This window comes from Scaptodrosophila lebanonensis, unplaced genomic scaffold (genome assembly GCF_003285725.1).
Source record: "Scaptodrosophila lebanonensis strain 11010-0011.00,11010-0021.00 unplaced genomic scaffold, SlebRS2 tig00000053-arrow-pilon, whole genome shotgun sequence".
NCBI classification, from domain to species: domain Eukaryota; kingdom Metazoa; phylum Arthropoda; class Insecta; order Diptera; family Drosophilidae; genus Scaptodrosophila; species Scaptodrosophila lebanonensis.
This window is the reverse complement of record NW_022060548.1, coordinates 270158-292183: the sequence shown is the minus strand read 5'-3', so window position 1 is coordinate 292183 and position 22026 is coordinate 270158. Positions and strand designations below refer to the sequence as shown.

At 39.2% G+C, this 22026-nt stretch overlaps 4 protein-coding genes across 5 annotated transcripts; 2 read left to right on the top strand and 2 right to left on the bottom strand.

The window, feature by feature from the left end:
• Positions 1-13968: 13968 nt before the first annotated feature.
• LOC115624063 lies at positions 13969-15605 on the bottom strand. The gene has a single exon (XM_030518649.1). The coding sequence runs from the start codon at positions 15570-15572 to the stop codon at positions 14139-14141; it is 1434 nt and encodes a 477-aa protein (XP_030374509.1). The 5' UTR covers positions 15573-15605; the 3' UTR covers positions 13969-14138.
• LOC115624065 lies at positions 15557-16212 on the bottom strand. Its single transcript, XM_030518650.1, has 2 exons — positions 15996-16212; positions 15557-15925 (listed from the first exon to the last, which is right to left on the bottom strand). The coding sequence occupies exons 1-2, from the start codon at positions 16181-16183 to the stop codon at positions 15586-15588; spliced, it is 528 nt and encodes a 175-aa protein (XP_030374510.1). The 5' UTR covers positions 16184-16212; the 3' UTR covers positions 15557-15585.
• Positions 16213-16310: 98 nt separating this feature from the next.
• Positions 16311-19151, top strand: LOC115624062 (DNA-directed RNA polymerase II subunit Rpb4). 2 transcript variants are annotated; one of them, XM_030518647.1, is made up of 4 exons: positions 16375-16505; positions 16631-17459; positions 17795-18255; positions 18328-18628. In XM_030518647.1, the coding sequence occupies exons 1-4, from the start codon at positions 16442-16444 to the stop codon at positions 18564-18566; spliced, it is 1593 nt and encodes a 530-aa protein (XP_030374507.1). In that variant the 5' UTR covers positions 16375-16441; the 3' UTR covers positions 18567-18628. The 2 variants fall into 2 exon arrangements, with proteins under 2 accessions (XP_030374508.1, XP_030374507.1); XM_030518648.1 differs by lacking the exons at positions 16631-17459; positions 17795-18255; positions 18328-18628 and adding exons at positions 18660-18840; positions 18901-19151 and having other exon boundaries at positions 16311-16505.
• Positions 19152-19270: 119 nt separating this feature from the next.
• On the top strand, positions 19271-21254 carry LOC115623852 (protein AAR2 homolog). The gene is made up of 3 exons (XM_030518396.1): positions 19271-19430; positions 19487-20642; positions 20708-21254. The coding sequence occupies exons 1-3, from the start codon at positions 19374-19376 to the stop codon at positions 20719-20721; spliced, it is 1227 nt and encodes a 408-aa protein (XP_030374256.1). The 5' UTR covers positions 19271-19373; the 3' UTR covers positions 20722-21254.
• Positions 21255-22026: the final 772 nt, after the last annotated feature.

Genomic DNA, 22026 nt, shown 5'->3' with positions numbered 1-22026 from the left:
TATTGAAATTATGAAATAAAGGATAATTGGCTGGCTCTTGTTTCAGCTCATGGGCGAATGGGCGGCGCTTGAGCAGATAAAAATAACAAAAAACAACAACAAACAATATTGCGTCGACAAATTAATAATATATATGATTAAGTGAGGTTGGCCATGGGCCAAAATGAGCGGCCATATCATACATGGAGCATAATTAATGGGCCAATAAAGCAAATTATTAACGGTCTTTTTGTCTTGAAGCTTTGAAAAGGTATCAACTAAATGAAAAAGACAACCTTCCAAAGTGGAGCTGTGTATTCCACAAAGAAGAAAGAATAATAATAAAATAAAATATATTTAGAAATACATTATTTTCAATATTAATAAGAAAAAATCGTAGCTTTAAATATGTTTTATGTTTTTAATATTAATTGTTAAAATTACGGTGAATATGTAGTTTTCCTTGTAAAATATTATTTTATAATATAATCGGGTAAATAAGTGCAATTATTACAAGTCCTGACTATTGGTGCTCTCTAGTTATTCCGAGATGTAGGAAACAGCTAACAGAGCTGGCAAAACTGCTGCACAGGTTCGTGTCCTACTATTTTATACTTTAACGACTTGCGCCTCAAGTTACGGAAATGTCCTGAGGGCATCTGGGACTTCCAAAAAATGCTGGAATCGAATGAAAACCAAAACCTGGTTGATTTACTCTTCTCATACACGAATTATTCAATATTAATCAAATCATTATTAACTTATGCACATTTTCTTAATACGTTTTGAAATAAGCGTTAAGGTTATTTTTGTGCTGAGCTTATTTTTGTTTTAAAAAATTCTTGCTTAGGCTCCTCAACAATTGTTATACCTTAATATTTTTGCTAATTGTATCGAGACAAATAAATATCAAAACTATCTATCCGTTTGATTCAATTTGAAAGCGTACATGTAACATGTTTCATGTTTGGTATTGCGAGTTAATATATCTACTAAGCTAAGCTGTAAAGTCCTAATTTCGTGTTGTTATTTTTATACCCTGTACCCGTAGGGTAAAAAGGGTATATTAGGTTAGTGCAAAGTATGTAACATACAGAAGGAAGCATCTCCGACCCCATAAAGTATATATATTCTTGATCAGCATGACGAGAGAAATCGATCTAGACATGTCCGTCCGTCTGTCCGTCCGTCTGGATGAACGCGAGGATCTCAGAAACTATAAAAGCTAGAATAACCAAAGTTGGCATCCAGATTCTCCTAAGTCCGAGTAAGGACGAGTTTATTTTATTTTTTTGGATTTTCCCCCCCTCCCCCGCTACAGAATTTCGTCAATAGCGTCTACATTTCAAATGCTACCTAAACCAATCTTTGCACACATAATTTATATATAATTGTCTACTGTTGTTCAAAATTTTATTCAATTCGGTCAATTCTAAGAAAAGTTATTAGCCAAACAAATTCTCGCCAGTACAACCTCCCCAAACTGCAGCAACAAGTTCGCTCTTCTTCTTCCTCTTTTTACTGCTGCTATGGGCGCATATAACTCAGTGACGGGAGTTTACCTGGGTACAGGGTATTACACTGTCGGGCTTGCTCGACTGTAGCGTTCTCTCTTGTTTTATTTGGTTTACTTATTTTTTTACAACCTCGGTATTTACGACTTTTCCTCTCTGTTATAGAAACAAACATCTGCCATTTTTGTACATTTCGATTGATTTACAATAATAAAGTTAAGAAAAACTTTAACAATATCCATCATACATTGTATGTATGTATATTTTAAGTTATTAAACTATCTATCTACTCGGTCTGTTTAGTAAAGCTTAAATTCATCGCCATTTAAAAAACTTAAAACAGTGCTGATAAACTACACGAAATACCAGGCATCATTTACCACAAAAACCCCTAATTAGCGCCCATCAAAGTGAATCAATGCAAAGAAGAAGAAAAGGAAAAAGAGCAAGTATAGGAAGGAGCAGAAGAGGAGAAACACAAAGTACAGCCACTAAACAAAAATGTGCAAAAAAAATTCAGCCCCCAACTTTGCGTGCAGCTTGTAGAAGCATTAATTCTCTTTGTTTGCCTCTATTTTTAAAGCGGCAGCGAGAGACAAATTTAAAATCAAAATCAGGAATGTGCAGCAACCCCCAGAAAAAAGAGGAAGCATGCATCCCCACGCTCTCCACTCACGAATAAGGCGTCACGTTTCCCGTTTCAATCATCATTAGCGCTAATGTACCCACAAGAATTGGGCAGCCACTTGGCATGGCAATGGCGGCGGTGCCGGCAGCGTACAAACAAGAGCGACAGAAAGAGCAAGAGAGAGAGAGAGAGAGAGAAGGAACGAGAGAGAGTGCTTGCCAAAGCGCAGCAAGTGAGCGAGCAAACACACACAGATGAGGCGGTAAGAGCGCTGCTTTTCTTCTTGTTGTTGCTGATGGGGCAAAAATCTCAGTTAAATTAGCAATATACATATCTATATACATATATCTGTGTGTATGTGTGTGTATGCGAATGGCCTTATACACCCACACACAGTTTTTATATGAACAGTAGTCAACGCAGGTATTCTGCCAACTAAAAGTTGATTTTATTAAAAGGGCACTACGTTTAAGATTAAACACTTCTTTATAAGTACATAATATTTATTAATAAATTATAAAAGCCCGATAAGCATATTTATCATTTCTTAAGTAGGGTTTTTATGTCTATTGTAGACGACTTCAGTTTTGAAAAATATTCTCTTTGACGATTTTGAGATTCTTTTTTTAATAGGTAAATGGTATTGTTTTTCAAGGTCGGTAATGTCTGTAATATTTACATCAATGTCTAACAAGTTCGTCCGGTATTAATATTAAATAATAACTCAGGTTTGTTCCAATTCTTATTTTGACCACTGTCAGTCTACACTCTATGTATGTGTGATTTAATGTAATATATACAAATATGTATATGCACATATATGTACACATTTTTGCTCAATTTTTGTTTATTTACCACAATTTTAATATTTTTTGTATAACTTTTGCCACCGAGTTAAGGGTAAAAAATCCCACAACACACACACATACACACTCATGGACAAGCACATACCATAAGCGGCTGTGTGTGCGTTTGTGGGAGTGTATTTCTGCGCATGTGTCGGTGTGTCAGTGTGCATAAGCTCTATGGTAGGAGGGCTTGGTTTCTGGGCGCCGCCATTGTTGCTGGGCTCTTTGATAAACTTCGTCTTTGCGGCCGTTGCCGTCGTTGAAAATTACGATGATGATGATGTATGAGCATAATAATTATGTTGTTATTGCTGATATAATATTTCTTGTTATTGTTGCATTTTTAATAAAAATAAATAAGTAATAAATAACAACAAGCCCCATTTAAGCCAGAAAAAACTTTTTTCATTATAAATTATTACGCCAACAGGAGCACACAGTATAGACCCTGGGTCCAGGTCAAATGGAAAAGGCTTAAAGGCAAGACAGAATATAACAAGGCCGTAATGTGGATTTCATTATTAAGACAGAAATACCTACCAGTATTACAAGATTATAACAAATAGATTGCCTCGTTTTGGGGCGCAGTATATCATAGATTTTAGGACTTTTTAATTTATATATTATATTTTTAGAGTTGAATCTTTTAAAATATATGTTTAATTTGTGAAGGAGCTCCTGCATCTGTTAGATTAATTTCAAACATTTTTAATTGTAACTTTTGATGATGCATCATATACATACATATAGATATGTATGGCGTTACACTGCTTTCAAATTGTACATACTGCATGGAAAAACAAAACAAAACCATTTTGTGCGCCTAGATTTCTTTTTAGATAGACGTATAAACGCCATCCACATTTAATGAAAATATTTGTATTATTATTGAGCTTCCTGACGTTGTTGCATGCCACACAAATAAACGAATATGCATACAACATTTTAAGTGAGTAAACGAGGCCAAGAGAACTCACATCACAACACACCCACCTACGCACCCATTCACCACACCACTCACTCATAGCCAAATAACGGCATTTTCTTTTCTCCTTGCATGCTGCCACCTCTCTCTCACATTCTCTCATTCCGCTGCCATAAGAGCGCTTTATTTTATTAGCCGGCAGCCACATCTACAACAACGCCCATTTGAGCGCCATTAGTGCGAGCGGGACAGCAACGTTCGCTTTCCAATGCCGCCGAACATGATGATGACGTAATGACGATGCTGATGAGCTTCGCCGCCCAACACAAAATAGACTCAAAAATGTGAACGCAACAAACATTTGTGGTATGTTTTTAATAATGTTGTTTATAATGTTGATTTTTTGTTGTCCTCTTTTAAGCTTTTTGATGTGTTTCCTGTTTGTGTAATTCTTTTTGTGGGCCATTCGTTTCGGCCGCTGGTGCTGGGTATGAAATTTTTATCCGAATCGTCCTTTAATCTCTCGTTATTTTACGTGGCAAAAGCGTTTTTACAAATGCCATTCAATGAGTAAATATGTACCTACTGTTTTTGCGGGTAACATAATCAAATATTTGCTTTATTTTAATTTACTTAGGAGTTTAAAAATACTAGTCTCAAATTTAGCCACAAGGCAAAAATTTAAAGTAGACTGACTTCTCACCTAAATAAAGTTTTGATATTTCTAAGTAAGCGACCACTCTTGCAGAATTTTTTACGACTGTAAAGTAATTTTTTAAATCATGTTTTTTTTTTTTGGTTTACGCAGCTCATCCACAATGGCACCACCGAAACGCTGCTGCTAACGCATCTACACACAGGTCTTACTAACTCCACCCACCTGGTCCATTTTAAAACAGAGGCTCGGAACTTGGTGAGATGGTGACGGAGACCACACAGCACAAACCCTTACTAAAGAAGGTGCTGAGTCCCCATTAAAAAATCCTGGCCAGCGTCCGTGGAAGACACTGCAAACATGCCTAGACCCGTAAATTTTAAATAATTAAATATGTATTTTACCTCCATTTTATTTATTAACTGGTTGACGATCAACTCACAACTCGATCGGTAAAAGTCAGGAAGCTGAAAATTGGACAACAGTTTCCTCACAGAGAAGGTGAACATGTTTATATAAAGTTATCAGAGTTACCTCTTAATCATTTGGTGAAATAATATAATTATTGATATTAGTACCAGAAAGAGTTGTCAAAAAATGTTGTAGAAAATAAATATGTTCAGCCTAACGTCGATAATCCAGACACCGGTTATCCTAGATTACCGAGCATAGAGAAAATAAGCACACTGGAACATTCTTTTTAAATTTATTTATTTATAAGCATACTGGAAAATTAACTTTTATAATTACTATTGGATTTGTTTGCTTTTGCTCATAGTTTGGAGCAAGGTTACTAATTCTTAACCAATTTTACATGCTTGAGAAAATCTATTTTCAATTTCTTAATTTTTTTAATTCAGGGTTGAACAACAATAAGTCCATAGTTTGAAAGGGCACGGCCCCTCTACCGTCCAACTCTTTTTAGTGAAAGTATACTGAGTTCAAAAGTTTGATTTGAATTAGTTGAAAATAAGGTTTTAAAAACTAATAATTAAGTACATATTTAAAGATTTACAGAAGAGTTAATAGAATCTTATCTAAAGCTTCAGCTCAGTGTTGTTTGACTCCGCTCTCCCGTGATTTTTCTAGAATTCTGGCTAACGTTCAGTCAACCATTTGGGAATACTTATGTGCTTTATGGTGCATTCTTCTCTACCGCCCAAATCTGCGCACATTCCAATGCCAACTTTGATAATTCACGTACAAAAGAACTAACAGCCACAACTCATAATGCTGCTGGTTCGGGGGGTGTGGGGGATTTTAATTAAAAACCCATTTAGCCGTGCACAATATGCAATTAAAAATGCAGTTATTAGTGCGTGCCAGACAACGGGATGCGAGTGCTTAAACATTTTGGGAAAACCAAATAAATTTCTAATTAAAACAATAATAAGCAGGAAAGGCTGCACAAATTTGTTACCTTTTCCACATACCCGTAAAAATGTGCACAAATGCTGCCAAAATATTCTCATTTTGGCTAAAATGCCAAAATGAATTTGTTAAGCCCAGCAGGGAAATGAGCAATACGAATGAGGCTAAAGCTTTGGGTTTGGTGTTGGCGTTGAGGTTGGTCTTGGGGGCGCGGCTTATAATCAAAAATGGGTAGCGGCTAGTTTGGCAAATGTTTTCAAGTGGCTGCAAAACTCATTTCAAATATGGCAGCAGCTGCCTGTTGAAGTGGCAGCAGCAACAACAACAATAACAACAACAACAACAGCAGCAGCAAGAGCTGCTCACCAATGACCAAAAACAGAATTTAATTAAAAACACAAATTGGCTTACCTGCCATTTTACCATTTTGAACACTTTTGAGCACTCGTGCGCGCTCATCGAGCAATCACAAAATCTTCAAATAACGCGCACTCATTAAAAATTTCAACATTATTCGAGAGCTCCAAATATTGGGCTGCAATGTTATCCCTTCAATTGTCATACAATATATGTTTGATTTATACTAATACTAGCAGTCTACCGATATCCCTTTGCTACGCCGCATTGTGCCACATGCAACCAGTGTATATGTATATACATGTATTAGGCCAGATCTCGCAAGCCCGAGAAAGGAAAATTTTGTATTTTTCGGATGCACCCCGTTGTTGTGGCTGCTTTGACTCAACTCTCTTTTTTTTGCTTTTTTTAAAATTATTTTACAATTAAAAAAAGGGTTATCTGTGGGAGTGGGTACAGAGTATTTACAAGTAAGAGTCAAGCCAATCGACTCTACCATTTCATTTTTGCTTTTTATATGGGAATTACATATATGATTCTTTTAAATTGGATGCAAAAATTAGTCGTAGCTCTTGCCGTTTCGGTTGTGCGTTGATCACCAACCAGTTAATAAATAAAATTAAGTAAACACAAATACTGAGCTTCAATAGACCTCGATGCTGGTGCAATTAGAGTCACTCGAGAATCCAATGCCTAAGGGAACGACACTGTTCAAAGAACAGGACTGAGACAAGAGACACGGTAGCCTGAACGCAGGTATATTGATGAGAGCGCATAGCGTATAAGGGACCCCACTTTGAAGTAATGCGAATGCGTTTCCGAAGTGGAGATATATCCAAGATGAGGGGGGGTTTTTGTGGGTGGGAGTCCCATATACCTCTCTGCGACGGCAGATCGAGAGATGCATAAAGCATAAAAAAAACTGAGCTTTAAATACATAAAAATTAATATTAAATCAAATTAAAGAACCTTCAAAATGAGTCCCTTCAAATATAACAGAACAGGTGCAACTACTATTATCCGATAACTAAAATGATACTCCATAAGGGTTATAGGCAGGGGGAGGAGGGATGGGGAGGGGGCAGTGGAAAGCCGTGTCCCCCCTATAAAGTCGACCACACGTTTTCATTGATCAAATGGATAAATTAATTTTTAAGTGAATTATTTAATGAAAATTTTAATATTTTGACCCCCCTTTGGTAAAAGCTGCGTACGCCCTTGATACTCCATAATGGCTCAGGAGCAGTGAAAACTCTGAATTTGAATTGGAATAAGCTTCAAGTTCCACATCTTCTATTGTACTTTTGTCCTCCTCCCAAAAACAGAAGAGCCTAAAAAATTGCACTGCAAATAAAAACTAAAGCCACTGCGGAAAGGGACAAATTAGCAAGTCGCCTATTGTCTTTACCACTCCACAACTCTACACAACTCTACAAACCTACTGACATACCAACAACAAAGATACCACAAGCACAATCTGGGAGTACCTTAACTAAGCTGGCATAAAAAACTATTACTTAGGCACACAAACAATAATGTCGACCGTAGACTGTGCAGAACTTTCTTGTAGAACGCCTAAGATTTCACTCAAAAATGAAACATTTTAGTGTAACAAATATACTTTATAATCGATAAAAGTAGTTTGCTTTAAAGTAGCTGAAAACAGTTTTGAATTTGAAGAGCTGCTTATAAGAATGTTGCAGAAAAGTAGGCAATACTTTTTGCATCCCATCTTTAACACTCAGTTGTGTACAGTTTATTTATTATGTATGTATATATTATGTATGTATATATTATGTATAAATATATATTGTATTTATATATGTATGTATGTATTTATGAATAAATGTGTTGCTGTTCTGTGGTATGATAAAGCAAATTTATTATTTTCTTCAGATTTAAAGTTATATCATATGCAAAAATATATGCATTAGTATATGGCGGACAAGTCCCTTGGAGAAACTACAAGCTGCAAATTTTATCGGCGCCATTTAACGTGTACGGGTTTGAAATAGAGAAACCTTACCAAATACAGATTTCATTAAAAAAAGCTTCTGCACTTGCATCTGTACCTTGATATACTCCTACAATTGCTATATGTATTTCTTATGAGAAGGAGACGATTTGACTTGTGGCAAAATTTACAGATGTCAGTCATGAGACTGGCAAATACAGGCACACTTCCATAAATAATGTGCTCCAGGTAGGCCTTCTAAGAATTCCTTACTAAAGGGTAAACAATGTATTAGAATGAGAGCCTCTTGGCCTTAGCGGGTCAGCATAAAGCAACCTACCAGCTATGTATTACAGACTAAACTGGCAAAAAAGTGGCCTTAAAGTTGTCTTATTAGCCGGGCACTTGTGGCGCTTCCAGGACCTTTCGCCTTTCAAGTAAAAAGCGCCCAAAGAAAAAGTGAAAAAGCACGAGGAACGAAATAAAACTGTGCTTAGGACTCGAGCCATTTATAAAAGACGTCCAGGCACACACCCACGCGCAGTCTGACGCAATAAACCAGAGCTCATCCTTGGCGGTTACTGTTACTATTCTTGTTATTGGTGTTGTTGTTGTGCAGCCGAAAAACACCCCCAAGACAGCCAACAAGAACAACATGAACAACAACAATGGAAGCAACAAAATGCCTGGGCAACTCATAAAGCGCTGGAAATTATGGAAATTAATTGAAATTCCAAGCATGCCGTTTGTTGCTCTTTTGAAAACCAACAAATTACCATCATTATGCGTTTCGGGGGGAGGCTGAGCGTAATGATGATGATGGCGATAATGATGATGAGCCTTTGACTTTGTCTAATATTAGCCACAGCGGTCTCTACATACATACATAAGTACATGGTAAAGGTTTTTACAAGCTGCATCGTTTAATAAAGCCAATTAATGATAGCAGGCGATTTTAAAAAGTGTAGCATACCTGATTGACTCGCAAATGGTTTCTGCACTTCACTTCAGGCAGTGAGCAAAAGTAAGAGGAAAAAAAAACAAAAAAAAAACAAGAGCACAAAAATATATTTCAGTTCAAGCCACACACACAGCTGCAATAGCAACAACAACAACAAAAGTCATATTAAAAATCATTCGCTTGTGAAGATCAAAAGCATTCTTTTTCACCAAAATGCCATGAATGATGATGATGTTGTGGGTGCCAGGGGGGCAGGGGGGAGGAGGAGGAGGGGTTGGATTTTAGCTACCCCCCGCCTTGCTCAAGCATTCAGCCAAAAATGCATGCCACACACATATACATGTTGCCTACCTATACACAAAGTTACACACATACATACACACTATACAAACCAACACGTTTTAATCTCGCTTGCTCTTTTGTGTATACTTGGGTGTATATGTGTGTGTGTGTACATATATATATTTATTTATGGCTTTTCGTATTCAACCACCGAAACAAAAAAATAAATCGTCCTTCTGTATGGGTGTGTGTGTGCACATTTATTAAATATTATTGCTCTTATTTTGCGCTTTACTTGGCATTTTTTTATTGCGGTTACTGGTCTATATAATTGGCAATTCCGACTTGCTGTTGCGTGTTGTTGTAGTTGCTGTTATTGTCATTGTCATTGTTGTTGTTGTTGTAGTTACTCGTACCATCCACCTTGCTGGCGCGCATCGTTTATTAATTTTCATGCTTGGCCATGAATAAATAAAGTAAAACACAATCATTGTGTCCTTCGCATATAATGAAGGCAATAAACTGGCAAACTACTTACAAAGCACATATATTGACAGCAGATTGTAGCGCCCCTCTCTGCGCTTCTCAACTTCCGGACTGGCGTATTGGCACTGGCTGTGTGTGGTTAAAAGATTGAGGCTTTCCTGCTCACGAAATTAAACAAATCTTTCTACGTTCGATTTCCCTATGGCTGAGAAATAAAGATTGTGCCCGGAAAATCCTCGTATGCCCCAATTTCTTAGACTGCTGATTTATTGAAGTTGAAAATACATTATTAAGAACTTAGCATGGCGTATCCTTATTTTAGTTACCATAGTACATTATAATGCTGAATTTTTCATTTTATTGCCAACTCTTCTAATTACATATTTCGGGTCCTTCTTCTGGGGGGAAAATGCCAATAAGCCCGAAATGCTCAAATTGTTAATAAAATGCCAACGAATTGTGTCACGCGTCTGACTGATGCTTAAGGCCGTGTTATCAGCTACTTAATCTATGTTCCGGTCCCATTATTAGATGCGAGTAATTGCCGTTTTATAGTCAATAATAATACGAGGACGAAGATGCGCGAGGAGGGTTGACAGCAAGAAAAAACAAATTTCAATATCCACTTTGCTATAAAAAACAAAGTTATGCATTTTATTAGAAAACAAACACGTGTTCACAGCTCATCCAGATCCTGCGTCTGATCCTGATTCTGTCACTTAAGTGGTGGCGGCTGTCGTAAAGCAGCTTGTTGTTGTCAACCCTCCTGTTGTTGTTGTTGTTGTTGTCGCGACGGCGGCAATGGAAAAACAAATTAAGTCACCCTTTTAATACGCTATTTAATTTTTCGTAATATTGTCAACATCTCTTGACAAATGGTCAGCATCGTGCTTGCAACCTCAGAACCACCCCTCCGGCCACTTGATGGGCTCGGCTTAAACGTCAGGGTGGTTTATTTGGACAATGGGAAATGCGATTAGAGGAAGCCGCCGACCGGATCAGCTTGCAGGTGCAGGGCGCAACAAATTAGGCGAATCGAATTCAAAAATCCGTCACACTAGCTGCATAATTTGTCAGCCGATTTATGAGAAAAAGTCAAATTCCTTAAATCAAGTACAACATGATCTCTCATTAGAGGGAAATTAATAGTATTTACAGAATTGTAACTGAGGTAAGCCAGACGGACTATATCAACTGTTTTTTAATACTGTTTAAGAATATAAAATACTTATATACATTTTGAGATTTTCTACACCAGAACGAGGGCGTTGCATACCTTCGTACTAAATTAGTGTACCCTTGTACCCCTTGAGTACAAACAACAAAAAAGGAATCAATTGATGTTGCGTTTATCAAGTCCTTCAAGTTAGAGATTACACAACATGTACATATAGTTTGTATATACAAGGTCGTAAGCAGCTTCTTCCCAAGACGGGGGAATTCATATTTTGATTAAATAATGCACGATGCGTTAATATAATAATTTTGCATATTATCAACAGAAAAACTTCAAAAAATCCATCTCAGTTCCACTTTAAGGAGAAATAGTGCACCATACTTGTAATAATAAATGTATGGTCGACGTCAGGCACAACAATTGAAACATTTCTTCGAATACAAGTATGTACATGTACATTTTAGCTTGTGGTATGATTCAAACCATTTTAGTCTGTGAGATCATAGTGTAGAAGCCAGTGCGGGAGAAATGAACCGCTCTGCTGTTACTGTTCAGGATGCAAAGACTGTAAATATCAATGGGAGAGAGCTAGCAAGTAAACCAAACCCCAGGACTAAATGAAACCTGTGCTCGCATCTAAGGAAAACTGCGCCTCCATTCTGAAACCCCGACTAATACGGAAATGATCGGAGACAACTTTTAAAAAGTAATGCACAGTAAGAACTCTTACACGACAGAAATGAAGAGCGAGATGGATAAAGGGGACAGTAATGTCGAATCGAGTCTATTAAGTCGATTTATTCAACAAATGTTAATGTTAGTTTTAAGCAAGCTTACCACATATTTAATAATAACAAGTACATAGAGGAGCTAAGGTCAGGTGCCTCGACTTTGAAATACAGTGAAACCTCTCTTAGCCGGACACTCACCGTCTAACAACTTTTGTCCGGCCAAGGGGAGTGTCCGGTTAAGAGGACACATAGACATTTTTTCAATATTTTGCTTATTTTGATTGTTTTTCTATTTAGGCGATTAAAATAAATTGACTTTATTCAATACTTGTATAAAAAATACGTTAGGATTTATGAAATTACTTACCAAAAGGTACGAGTCCGGCCAAGAGAGGTTTTCTTCAAACTTGATGTGTTCCGGCCAAGAGAGGCTTTTGTTCGAATTTCTCGAAAAATAGTGTCCGCATCCGGTCAAGAGAGTATCCGCACAAGACAGGCGAACTTGCTCTAAAAAGTACACCAAAACGAATGTTCTAGAAAAAGTGTCCGCCTAAGAGGGGTGTCGGGTTAAAAGAGATGTCCGTTTAGGAAGTTTTCACTGTACTCCGTATCTGTGTATAGAATAAAACATTAAAAAAAAGAAAGTTATAATAACAAAAAATATTGAGCCTCCTTCGGGTTCCGAACCTCCATCGAGATCCGAACATACTTTAAACTGTGCAACTGATTATGCATTGTACAAACCTTTCCGGGCTTTATACTTAATTTCTAATATTCATTTCCATCTGCTCTCAACCGAACTTTGCTTTTTTAAAGCCTGGCTAATAAATCTCTCCCCTCCTCTTCATTAATTAGCATTTAAGTTAGCCAATTTAAGTTTTCTAAGTTTTCTTTCTACAATGTTCACCTCGAGTCGAAGGCATTTATTAGATATTATTGGGGTTTAATTTGATTCTCCTACATAGGCCTTTTTAACTTATAATGCTGTTTTAAGTTTATCAGCATTTACTTTTTATTAAATTCTATTATTAATTTGTGAGAAATTTGCAAACTGTCAGATTTAATGCAGTCAGCATGAATATTTGCAATAATAAAATGCCGACAGTGGTGGGCGTGCGATTAGGGATAAGTTAATCAAATTGCCGCACTAATAGGTTAATCAAACTAATTAAAGAAAAGTTGCAGAAACATTTGTTAGAAAATGCGACAGACCAACAACAACAACAGCAACAACAGCAACAACAACATGCCAATTGGCAGCTGTAAATTCCACAAAACAACTTCATGCAATAAATAAGGGAAGGGGTTGTAAGCCCAAGCCAATGGGAGGAATTGCGGAGGTGGGGTTGGGGTAGAATGTTCGTCCTAAGTATCTTGTTAGCAACAAAAAGGGTTGCTCCAGCCGTGCTGTCCTTTGCTTTGGAATTTATAGCAAACTTTTGTGACATGTTAATTGCCCGGTGGCAGAGCAGCTTGCTTGTTTATTGTTGCTGTTGTTGTTTTTGCTTTGGTTGCCAGGCTTAGTTGCTTTGGAAAGTTCTTAAAAATTGACGCGCGCACTCTTTTCTGCGTCTGTGTGTATGAGTGCTTTGTTTCGGTTTGCAGTTTAATTAAAAGTAGAAATGTGGTAAAAGGGTCCATAGTCGATGTTATGACCACTGGTCAGGTCATATGATTGTGTCTCATGCAGATTGGTAAGCTGCCTAAATTGGATAAAGCACTTGGCAACAACATTTTGCGGCATAACAAAAAAGTTGACTCTATTCATTAGTCAAAGCTTAAGAAATGCATAATGCACGTTAGTTTCGTTTGTTCGGACATGTGTTGAAATATAAATGAAAAATAAAAACATTACCCCCAATTAGAGCTGTACGCGTGCCTACAAAGGAAGACCTTTTCACGAAATATATTTGTTGTTGCTTTCACAAATTAGAAGGTTTTTTTTTTGCAATCTAAATCAAGACTTCCAGTCCAGTGTTGAATCTAAGATCCGTCAGCCGGGAACGCACGGCTTGTTTGAACTTATGTTAAAATTTAAACAAAACATTTCAAAGAGTTGCATTTTACCGCTTAAATAAATCTCGTAATAACATAAATATATGGAATTTAAAGCACATACAGTTTACTTTATTCATTTGTGAAAGCATATGTAATTATGCTTTTGACCTTATGTTTATAAAAATTATTTTTTTTTTATAAAAATATATATCTTGTTCGACCTTCAACTATAAATACCTTAAATGTTAAAGTGGAAATCAAACTTAAAAAATTTAACAATCTTCTGGAGTTGGAGGAGCCTCAGCTTCAGCCTCACTTGTTTCGTTCTGTTGGCTTTTCGGCACCGCCAGTGGTTTTATGAAACGCTGACCATAATAGGCAGTAATGGCCACCAAGCGTGTATCCAAAAAGTTGTGCTCCACCTCACATTGTTGTCCGACGCCCGCCAAACGAATCAGCTGCTGCATATTCGCATTGCGGGGAAAGAAGCAGGACACATTGGGACTTAACTGCCGTGCCAGTTGCAGGAGCTGTGCGGCACCCACTGGCTGTAGACACTTCTCGATGTCATAGCTGGGCTGCCTGAGGTAATCAGGTCCACCCCAGGGAGGACTAAGAAAGACGACATCTGGACGCAGACGCGTCGAGAGTGCAAATTTTAAAAAATCTGCATGCACAAACTGAATCTTGTGGGCCACACCGTAAATGGCGGCATTATGCTTAGCCATGGCCAGCTTTTTTTCATCGATGTCAATAGCTATAACCTGTTCGCAGGTGTTGGCAAATTGAATTGCATTGCCACCACAGCCGCAGAAGGCATCGAGAATGATGTCGCAGGAGAGGCGACGGGCCGTTTGTTTGGCAATCTTCTCGGGCGTCACAGAAAACCAGCTCTCACGATCCAAACGTATGCCATGATCGAAGCGAGAGAAAAGGGAGAAACGCTTGAACCAATATTTGCGTACTTGATTGTCCTCGCGCATAAATTCTGGCATACGGGGCACAAATTTACGAGCATCCTTGCGTTTTTTGCGAATAACGGGATTCTGCACCCCATGCAGTGCCTCCTCAGAGTCCTTTGGCATATTTAAATCGCTTTCGCTGCCACTTTCAACAGAAACAATGATGGGTTTTTTATTGCTTTTCCGGTTTTTTTGAGTACCAAACGCTGTGGGCAGACCGAATAATTTGAGCTGCTCCTCGTCGACGTCGTCGGGATCGTCGTTGGCGGTCCAATATTCCTCGTCACTGGTCCGTTGTTTATATTTATTTGTTCTTTTTTTATGGGTTAGTTGAAGCAAATCGAGTCGTGGCAAATTCTCAGCATCTACTGCCACATCATTTTCATTCCCCTCTAGGGATTTAGTCAGTTCTCTTTGGTAGTTTTCAAAAGCGCAACTAAATATATGCCAAAATTGTCCGCTTACTTCGGTGGTATGCTGCTGCCAAAGCTCCTGCCACTCCTGTTGCTCCTCTAATGTGGCGTAGGCGATTTGTTCCTTATATTCAGGGTAGCGTTTATTCCACTCTTCCTCCAAAAATTCATTAGCTTCACGCTCCCAAAAGCTAATCCATGCAGCTTGTTGCGTCTCCTCCCATTTGGTTAACAAGCTCTCTACATTCTGGTGGACTAATGTATCGAACTGTTGAGTAAAAATGTAAAAGTGTGGGTTGTGGCACGACGTAGTTAAAAAATGCGTGTTCATATCATGAGATATTTTAACTACAGTCTTTTTCGTCACATAGCAGTCTAATCTCAAGCTTGCGTTCAGTTAAGTCAACTGCTTGGTTTATACGTTTTATGAACCACACGTTGATGGCCGGCTTGTACGTTTTTTCCAAGTAATTCATCAATTTGTCACGCTCTGTTTCGCTTTCCAAATACAATTCGTGGATGCCACGTGCGGTCATCAAAGCGCCGGGACCCAGCACATTGCAAAGCACAACCTCACCCCGAACAATGCAAGGAGATCCGTCGGCCAATTTCTCCGAGTTGACGATTTCGTAATTGATGTTAAGCAGGCGGACAGAAAGCGTTTCAGCAGGCAAGGTATTCTCGCTTTATAGTATATAGTAAGTATATTGAATTTTTATAAGAAGTTTCGCAAATTATTGTGGCTTATGCTTACCAGGGCAGGTGTACTAAACGCAAGTTTTGTAATTTGAAACCATCCGTTTCTATGCCCAAAACGCCGCTTACTGCACACTTTCCGTAATGAAGCTGTCTATAATCGGGCACCAGTGCAATCTCCTCGACAAGAAGATGCTTGAAGTAGTCGCAGTATTTCGGTGATTGCTCGCTGGGATCGGGATTCATACCGCCTGACGCGCAATAAACTACAAAGTGTCCGCTCAACTAGCCGCCCACTGGTTGCTCTGAGTTTAGTGTTGTAAAGCGTTGAACGCGCAGCAGCTGTTTTCACACGTGTAATCGGCAAGTAGGCTTGGTCTGTTTTGCGCATCACTAATTTTCGCGTTTCAAGAAACACAAGTCTTGAATTTTTTAATTATGTATTAAATTTGACTGAAAAAGAGATATTTGTAAAAATCAGATAGAGATTTCGATACAGGTAACATGTCGTTTATGAATCCCGTCGATACTGTGGATGAGGATGCCGCAGACTTGCAGTTTCCAAAAGGTAATCAAAATTTAACAATTTCCATAAACAACTTTTACAAGTGAAACCAAAATATACGCCGTCCTGCCTGTAAGTGCATTCGTCGCGCCGGCCACGTTTACACTCATTTAATTAATTCTTTGCAGCTGAGCAGCCTAATGTAGGACGCTCATCCATAAAAATTGCGCGCGCTCGCATTGATAAGAAAACCAAGTTATCCACAACATTTTACAATGCCGAGACATTAAACAAACAACTCACGAGCTTGGAACAAAATGCCCCAGAAAACAATGAGAGTGGTAAATGCCTGTATGGCGAAGACCTCCCATGTGCCACGTGTCACAGCAGTCTAAGTGAGCCTTATATACGGTGCTCGGAGTGCTTGGACATTTTACTCTGCCTGCAGTGCTTTGCGCGGGGCCGTGAGAATGGCACACATCGCAATTACCATGCCTATGTCGTTGTGCGCGATGACATTCAAATATTTCCCGGAGAGCCCGACTGGACGGCACGGGACGAGCGGATTTTGTTGCAAACTCTGCGCACTCAAGGCTACGGCAACTGGGAGGCAGTGGCACGCGCTCTGGAACAGCGTCATACGAAAGCAGAGTGTCGACGCCACTACCACGATTGCTACTTTGGTGGTATTTTTGAAAGACTTCTGGGTCTAAAGCATGCTCGCCAATGCTACCTACCCGAACGCATGCCCTATGTGGTCAAAATGCGTTCCCTAGAACCACCGCGACACGATGATATTACCTCCATGCAGTTCAAAATTAATGCTGGATATCGTTGCGCCCGTGGCGATTTCGATACGCCCTACGATGGATCCGCCGAAGGCATACTATCCGTAATTTTGAATCAAGAACGAGTCACGTCCATGGCTAGTAACGAAGAGGATGAGGAGATTTTTGACAAGGATCTAGATGAGGAACTGCAATGTGCGCTGGTCCGTGCTTACAACCATCGGCTAAGGTACGTAGGTGCACAAAACTAGGGCGTAACTAGAAAATACAGCGGTGAGCGGGACGTGCAGAGGCACGTAATTTTTTAATTATTCTACACAACTTCTCGTGTATTTATTGCTATTTCACTATTGACCATTAGGATGGCCGTTATCCCAGAGAAAAATAATTTGAACAACTTACTAATTTGATATAATTTTACATTTTCGGCGTACTTAGTTTTTTGGTTCTTTCTTTTAAAATTCTCTCATTTTTGCCCAATAAATCAAATAGTTCGATGAACTGATTTATAAACGATTGCAGGATATCACTAAAACCTAAAGAGGGTAATACTTTTCATTCCAGAGAACGTCATCGACGCTATAAAATTATGCGTCTCAACGGCCTCATCATGCCGAATCGGACAGTTGGCTGGATATCAAAATATGCCCATGCCTTCCGCAGCGATACGAATTGTATGCGCTTTCTTGCCTTTGTTCAGATCTGCAATCCCATGGACTTTGACATGCTGGTGGAATCCCTAAACTATTATCGTGAGCTGCAGAGTCGTCTAAATCGACTGTACGATTTGCGACAACAGGGCATTCGCACACTATATGGAGGTTCGCTCTACATGCGTCTAAACAAGCAGAGGCAACAGGCTCAGCGCGAATATGCGAGACAACGACAATATAATGCCCAAGATTGGCAGCAGTTGGTGCAACACTACGAGACCAATAGGACGATGGAGAATCTGCCGGAGGGGATCAGTTCAAAAATATATATGTTAAATGCACGCCGCAAGGCAGGTCCCATGGAAATAACAGGTAAAATGCATTTATGTTCCAAGTGTATGCACTTTTCAGTACTCTAATGTACTCTCAATAAAATTCTTTCAGATTTACCCGGCTACACACAATTGAATGAAGAGGAGCGTAGCTTATGTAGCGTGGCTCGGCTAGTGCCTCAGGCCTATCTGGAATATAAGGCTCAACTAATTGCCGAGAATTCTAAGTTTGGATATTTGCGCTTAGCCGATGCAAGACGTCTTATTAAGATCGATGTGAATAAAACGCGACAGATTTACGACTTTCTGCTTGAACATGGCCATATAAGCAGGCCACAGACCTATAGCTAAAATCAAAACATATTTTGTGTTTCACTTGTAAAATTGCGTTTATCCATACATTATCCACATATACCAACGTTATGATTTTTTTAACTTTGGCAGAGTTTGAAAATGCCGAAACGCTGCTGATATCTGAAGTACATATGCTGCTCGATCATCGAAAGCGACAAAATGAGTCGGCCGATGAAGAGCAGGAATTCTCGGAGGTGTTCATGAAAACCTACGCTTACACCGACAGTTTTCGAAAGTTTAAGAACAAGGAGACCATTATGTCAGTACGCAGGTATAGTGCAAACTGAAAATATAATTGCAATAAGCTGTTAACAATTTATATTTAACATAGCTTGCTGATGCAAAAGAAACTACACAAATTCGAGCTAGCTGCCCTGGGAAATCTGTGTCCAGAGGCTCCGGAGGAGGCCAAAGCATTAATACCATCGCTTGAGGGTCGTTTTGAAGATGAGGAGTTGCGTCAAATACTTGACGATATCGGTACCAAACGCAGCTTACAGTACTAAAATGTACAATTAACATTAAGTTCAAATGCATTCATACCCAATTCATATAATAGTAATAGCCGATGTAAAAAATGTATTGTCTCTTAATAGTCTTTTTAACATTTTTGAATCAATCAAAAGGCACGTAAAAAAAACATCAACAAATTATTTTAACAAGCATATTTTATATATCACTTAATTCTTCCAGCGTCACACATCCTCCTGTTTCATCATAGAAAACTAGAGAATACGGCCATCAAGATAATTTTTAAATATGATTTGGAATTCAAGTGTTGACTAACGAGTTACCTTTTATGGAATGATCGATTTCGACTTTGAGACTATCGATAACATAACATTGGGACTGTCAGTGCAAGTAATACCCATCGCAATGCTAAATAAACATGGTCGACTTATAACGTTTTTAAGCAGAACGTAAACATGAACCAAGATAATAGCAGTATGCAAATGGACCCAAAACTGGCGCTGCGTCTTCTCGCCGAGGGGGCCGTGCTCGCCATTACTGGAGTGCCTGTGGGTACCGAATTCGGCATTGATTTGTGTGCATATACCATAGGTCCCGATTTTCGGGGCGTTAAGATGATCCCGCCCGGCCTGCACTATGTGTGGTGTGCATCGCGTGGACCTTACGGCGATACAGCACCACGTGTGGGCTTCGCTCACTATTTTCAAATCAACGAAATTGTCGTGCGCGAATGGGATCACGATCTAGAGGAGCTACGCCCGCGCAAAATAGCCGAACCAGAAGTGGAGCGCGAACGTATACGTAAGAATCTGCCACAGTTGGAGCGTTTGTTGGCACCCTACGATTATCGCTATGTGTGCCAATGGAAAGACCTAACCGGCAGCGTAACAGAATCCTGCGTCGAACGCTGTCAGCCAGCCCTAGGCACTATACGCACCAACATTGAATTACAATCATGCCCAGATGCGGAGAGACCACGTGGCGGTGTCGCCGGTAGCATTAGTAGCAGACGTAACGTAGCCCACAAACTGATGCTGGACGAGAACGACTTACTGCCCGATTTGAAGCCAGTGGAGGGTACAGCGCCACGTTTCACCCCCGTGCCCGCACGGGTGCCGTCGAATGCTCCACCGGCGGATGTCTCAAGACATGCTATAGACTGCATAGACGCCGTTGATGCATTGCTCGAAAGTTTCAATACTGTCGATGCACTCATCGAGGAGTTGCAACTGGCCTTTGTTTTCTTTTTGGTAGGATATTCGGTCGAATCACTGGCCCACTGGCGAAAAATCCTTGCCCTGCTCGCTCACTCGGAGTCGGCGGTAGGTAAACACAAATTGTGTTACATGAAATATAGCGAAGTGTTGGCCCATCAATTGCCGCATTTACCTGAGGAGCTAATCCCGCCCAGTGAGCGTAATACCGTGTACAAAGATGTACGGGAGCTGCTTGTAAATCTGCATGCGGGTGGCTTGAGCGTGAGCGCAGAGCGTCTGATGAAACGCCTAAGTAAGGAGCTGCACTGGCAATTTGAGGGATTGCTTGATGAAGACCCCGATGAACAGCCGGTGGTTATTGAATTGCGCGATGAAGAGCTTCCCGGTAATTATTTTTAAACACAAATGAAATTTCGAGTACAGTACTGAGCCTTTATTTTCTGTTCACAGCCTTAACGCAATGAATGCTGCGTTCGCAAATAGCTCCATAAATCGCGTGCTGTGCGTATACTGACCATAAACTGACACAGTTTGGTCTCTATCAAGCAGAGTATGATGAACTTAGCGCGTTTGTCCTTAAGTATCGACTGCAAATAGGAGGCACATAAAATACGGATATTATACTCCAAAAAAAGGAACAATTACACACTCACCTCCTCAGTGTTCTCTGGACCATGCTCGACAACGCTCCAAAGATCCTCGGATTCCAAATAGGCGCGCACTGTCATCGACCATGCCTTGTAATTGTCCAGACCTTTGAGCTTCTCGATTTGTAACTGCAATGCCATGTCTTGCTGCGGCTCCAGACGTTTCACAAATAAATCGTTACCCGTTCTTTCTATGCCCATTTTTCAGCCTGTCTCTGGTTGTCGATTTTGTGTTGGTAGATTTTCAAATATAGATATAAGTGTAAATACAGTAAAGATTCGCTAATAGCTAACTAATATATTTTATAAACCATTAATTTATTCTGTTTGACTGTTATTCGGCTTGAAAACTTTTGTCTCGAAGCTAGTGTTTCATTTTTGTTCCACTAGGTAACGTTTTAAGCCCAAAAGTTTAATGATTTCTAGAGATTTCTTTTTCAATTCAGCATAAATCAAATTCTTACACAAATGATAGTTTTTATGACGACACAAATTATATTGTAGTGTTCATAATAAAAATTGCATTCGAAGCCTTTTAATTACCAAGTCATATATAATACTATATATAAGTATTTCGAAAAGATCGTATTCTACTTAGAAAAGGTAAACATATGTATTTAAAAAAAAAAAAAACAGACTCCTGCTAAAAGAATGGTTGAAAAGCCATTTCTGTGACATTAAACATCATATCGGGGTCACACTATATCTTTAACTATGGGTCGCATATGTATATTTTTTTTCGTAATGCGCTTTGTCAGTTGCTGAGACAGAGATTGGTTGAATGGGGTGGAGGGGGTTGATGTAAACAATAGCCACTAGACCTAGTTTTGTTCTGGTAATGAAATGTTTTAGCAAAAAGTGCAAGTCGCCTTTGGCTTTGGCATTGAGCCCCAAGTGCTCACTTGGGATATGATGTCAATGACAAGCGATGTGATGACAATGACACTGCCGCAGAAATATCCGCATTCACGATTGTCAGCTGTAGCATCAACATACATACATATGTATGTATATATGTACATGCAACAAGAAATGTGTTAAAGTATGCTTGAAACTAGGGCTGAGGTTAGATTGGCAATTAAATTTTTATCTTTTTAATTCAAGTTTACTCATTCTCTCTCT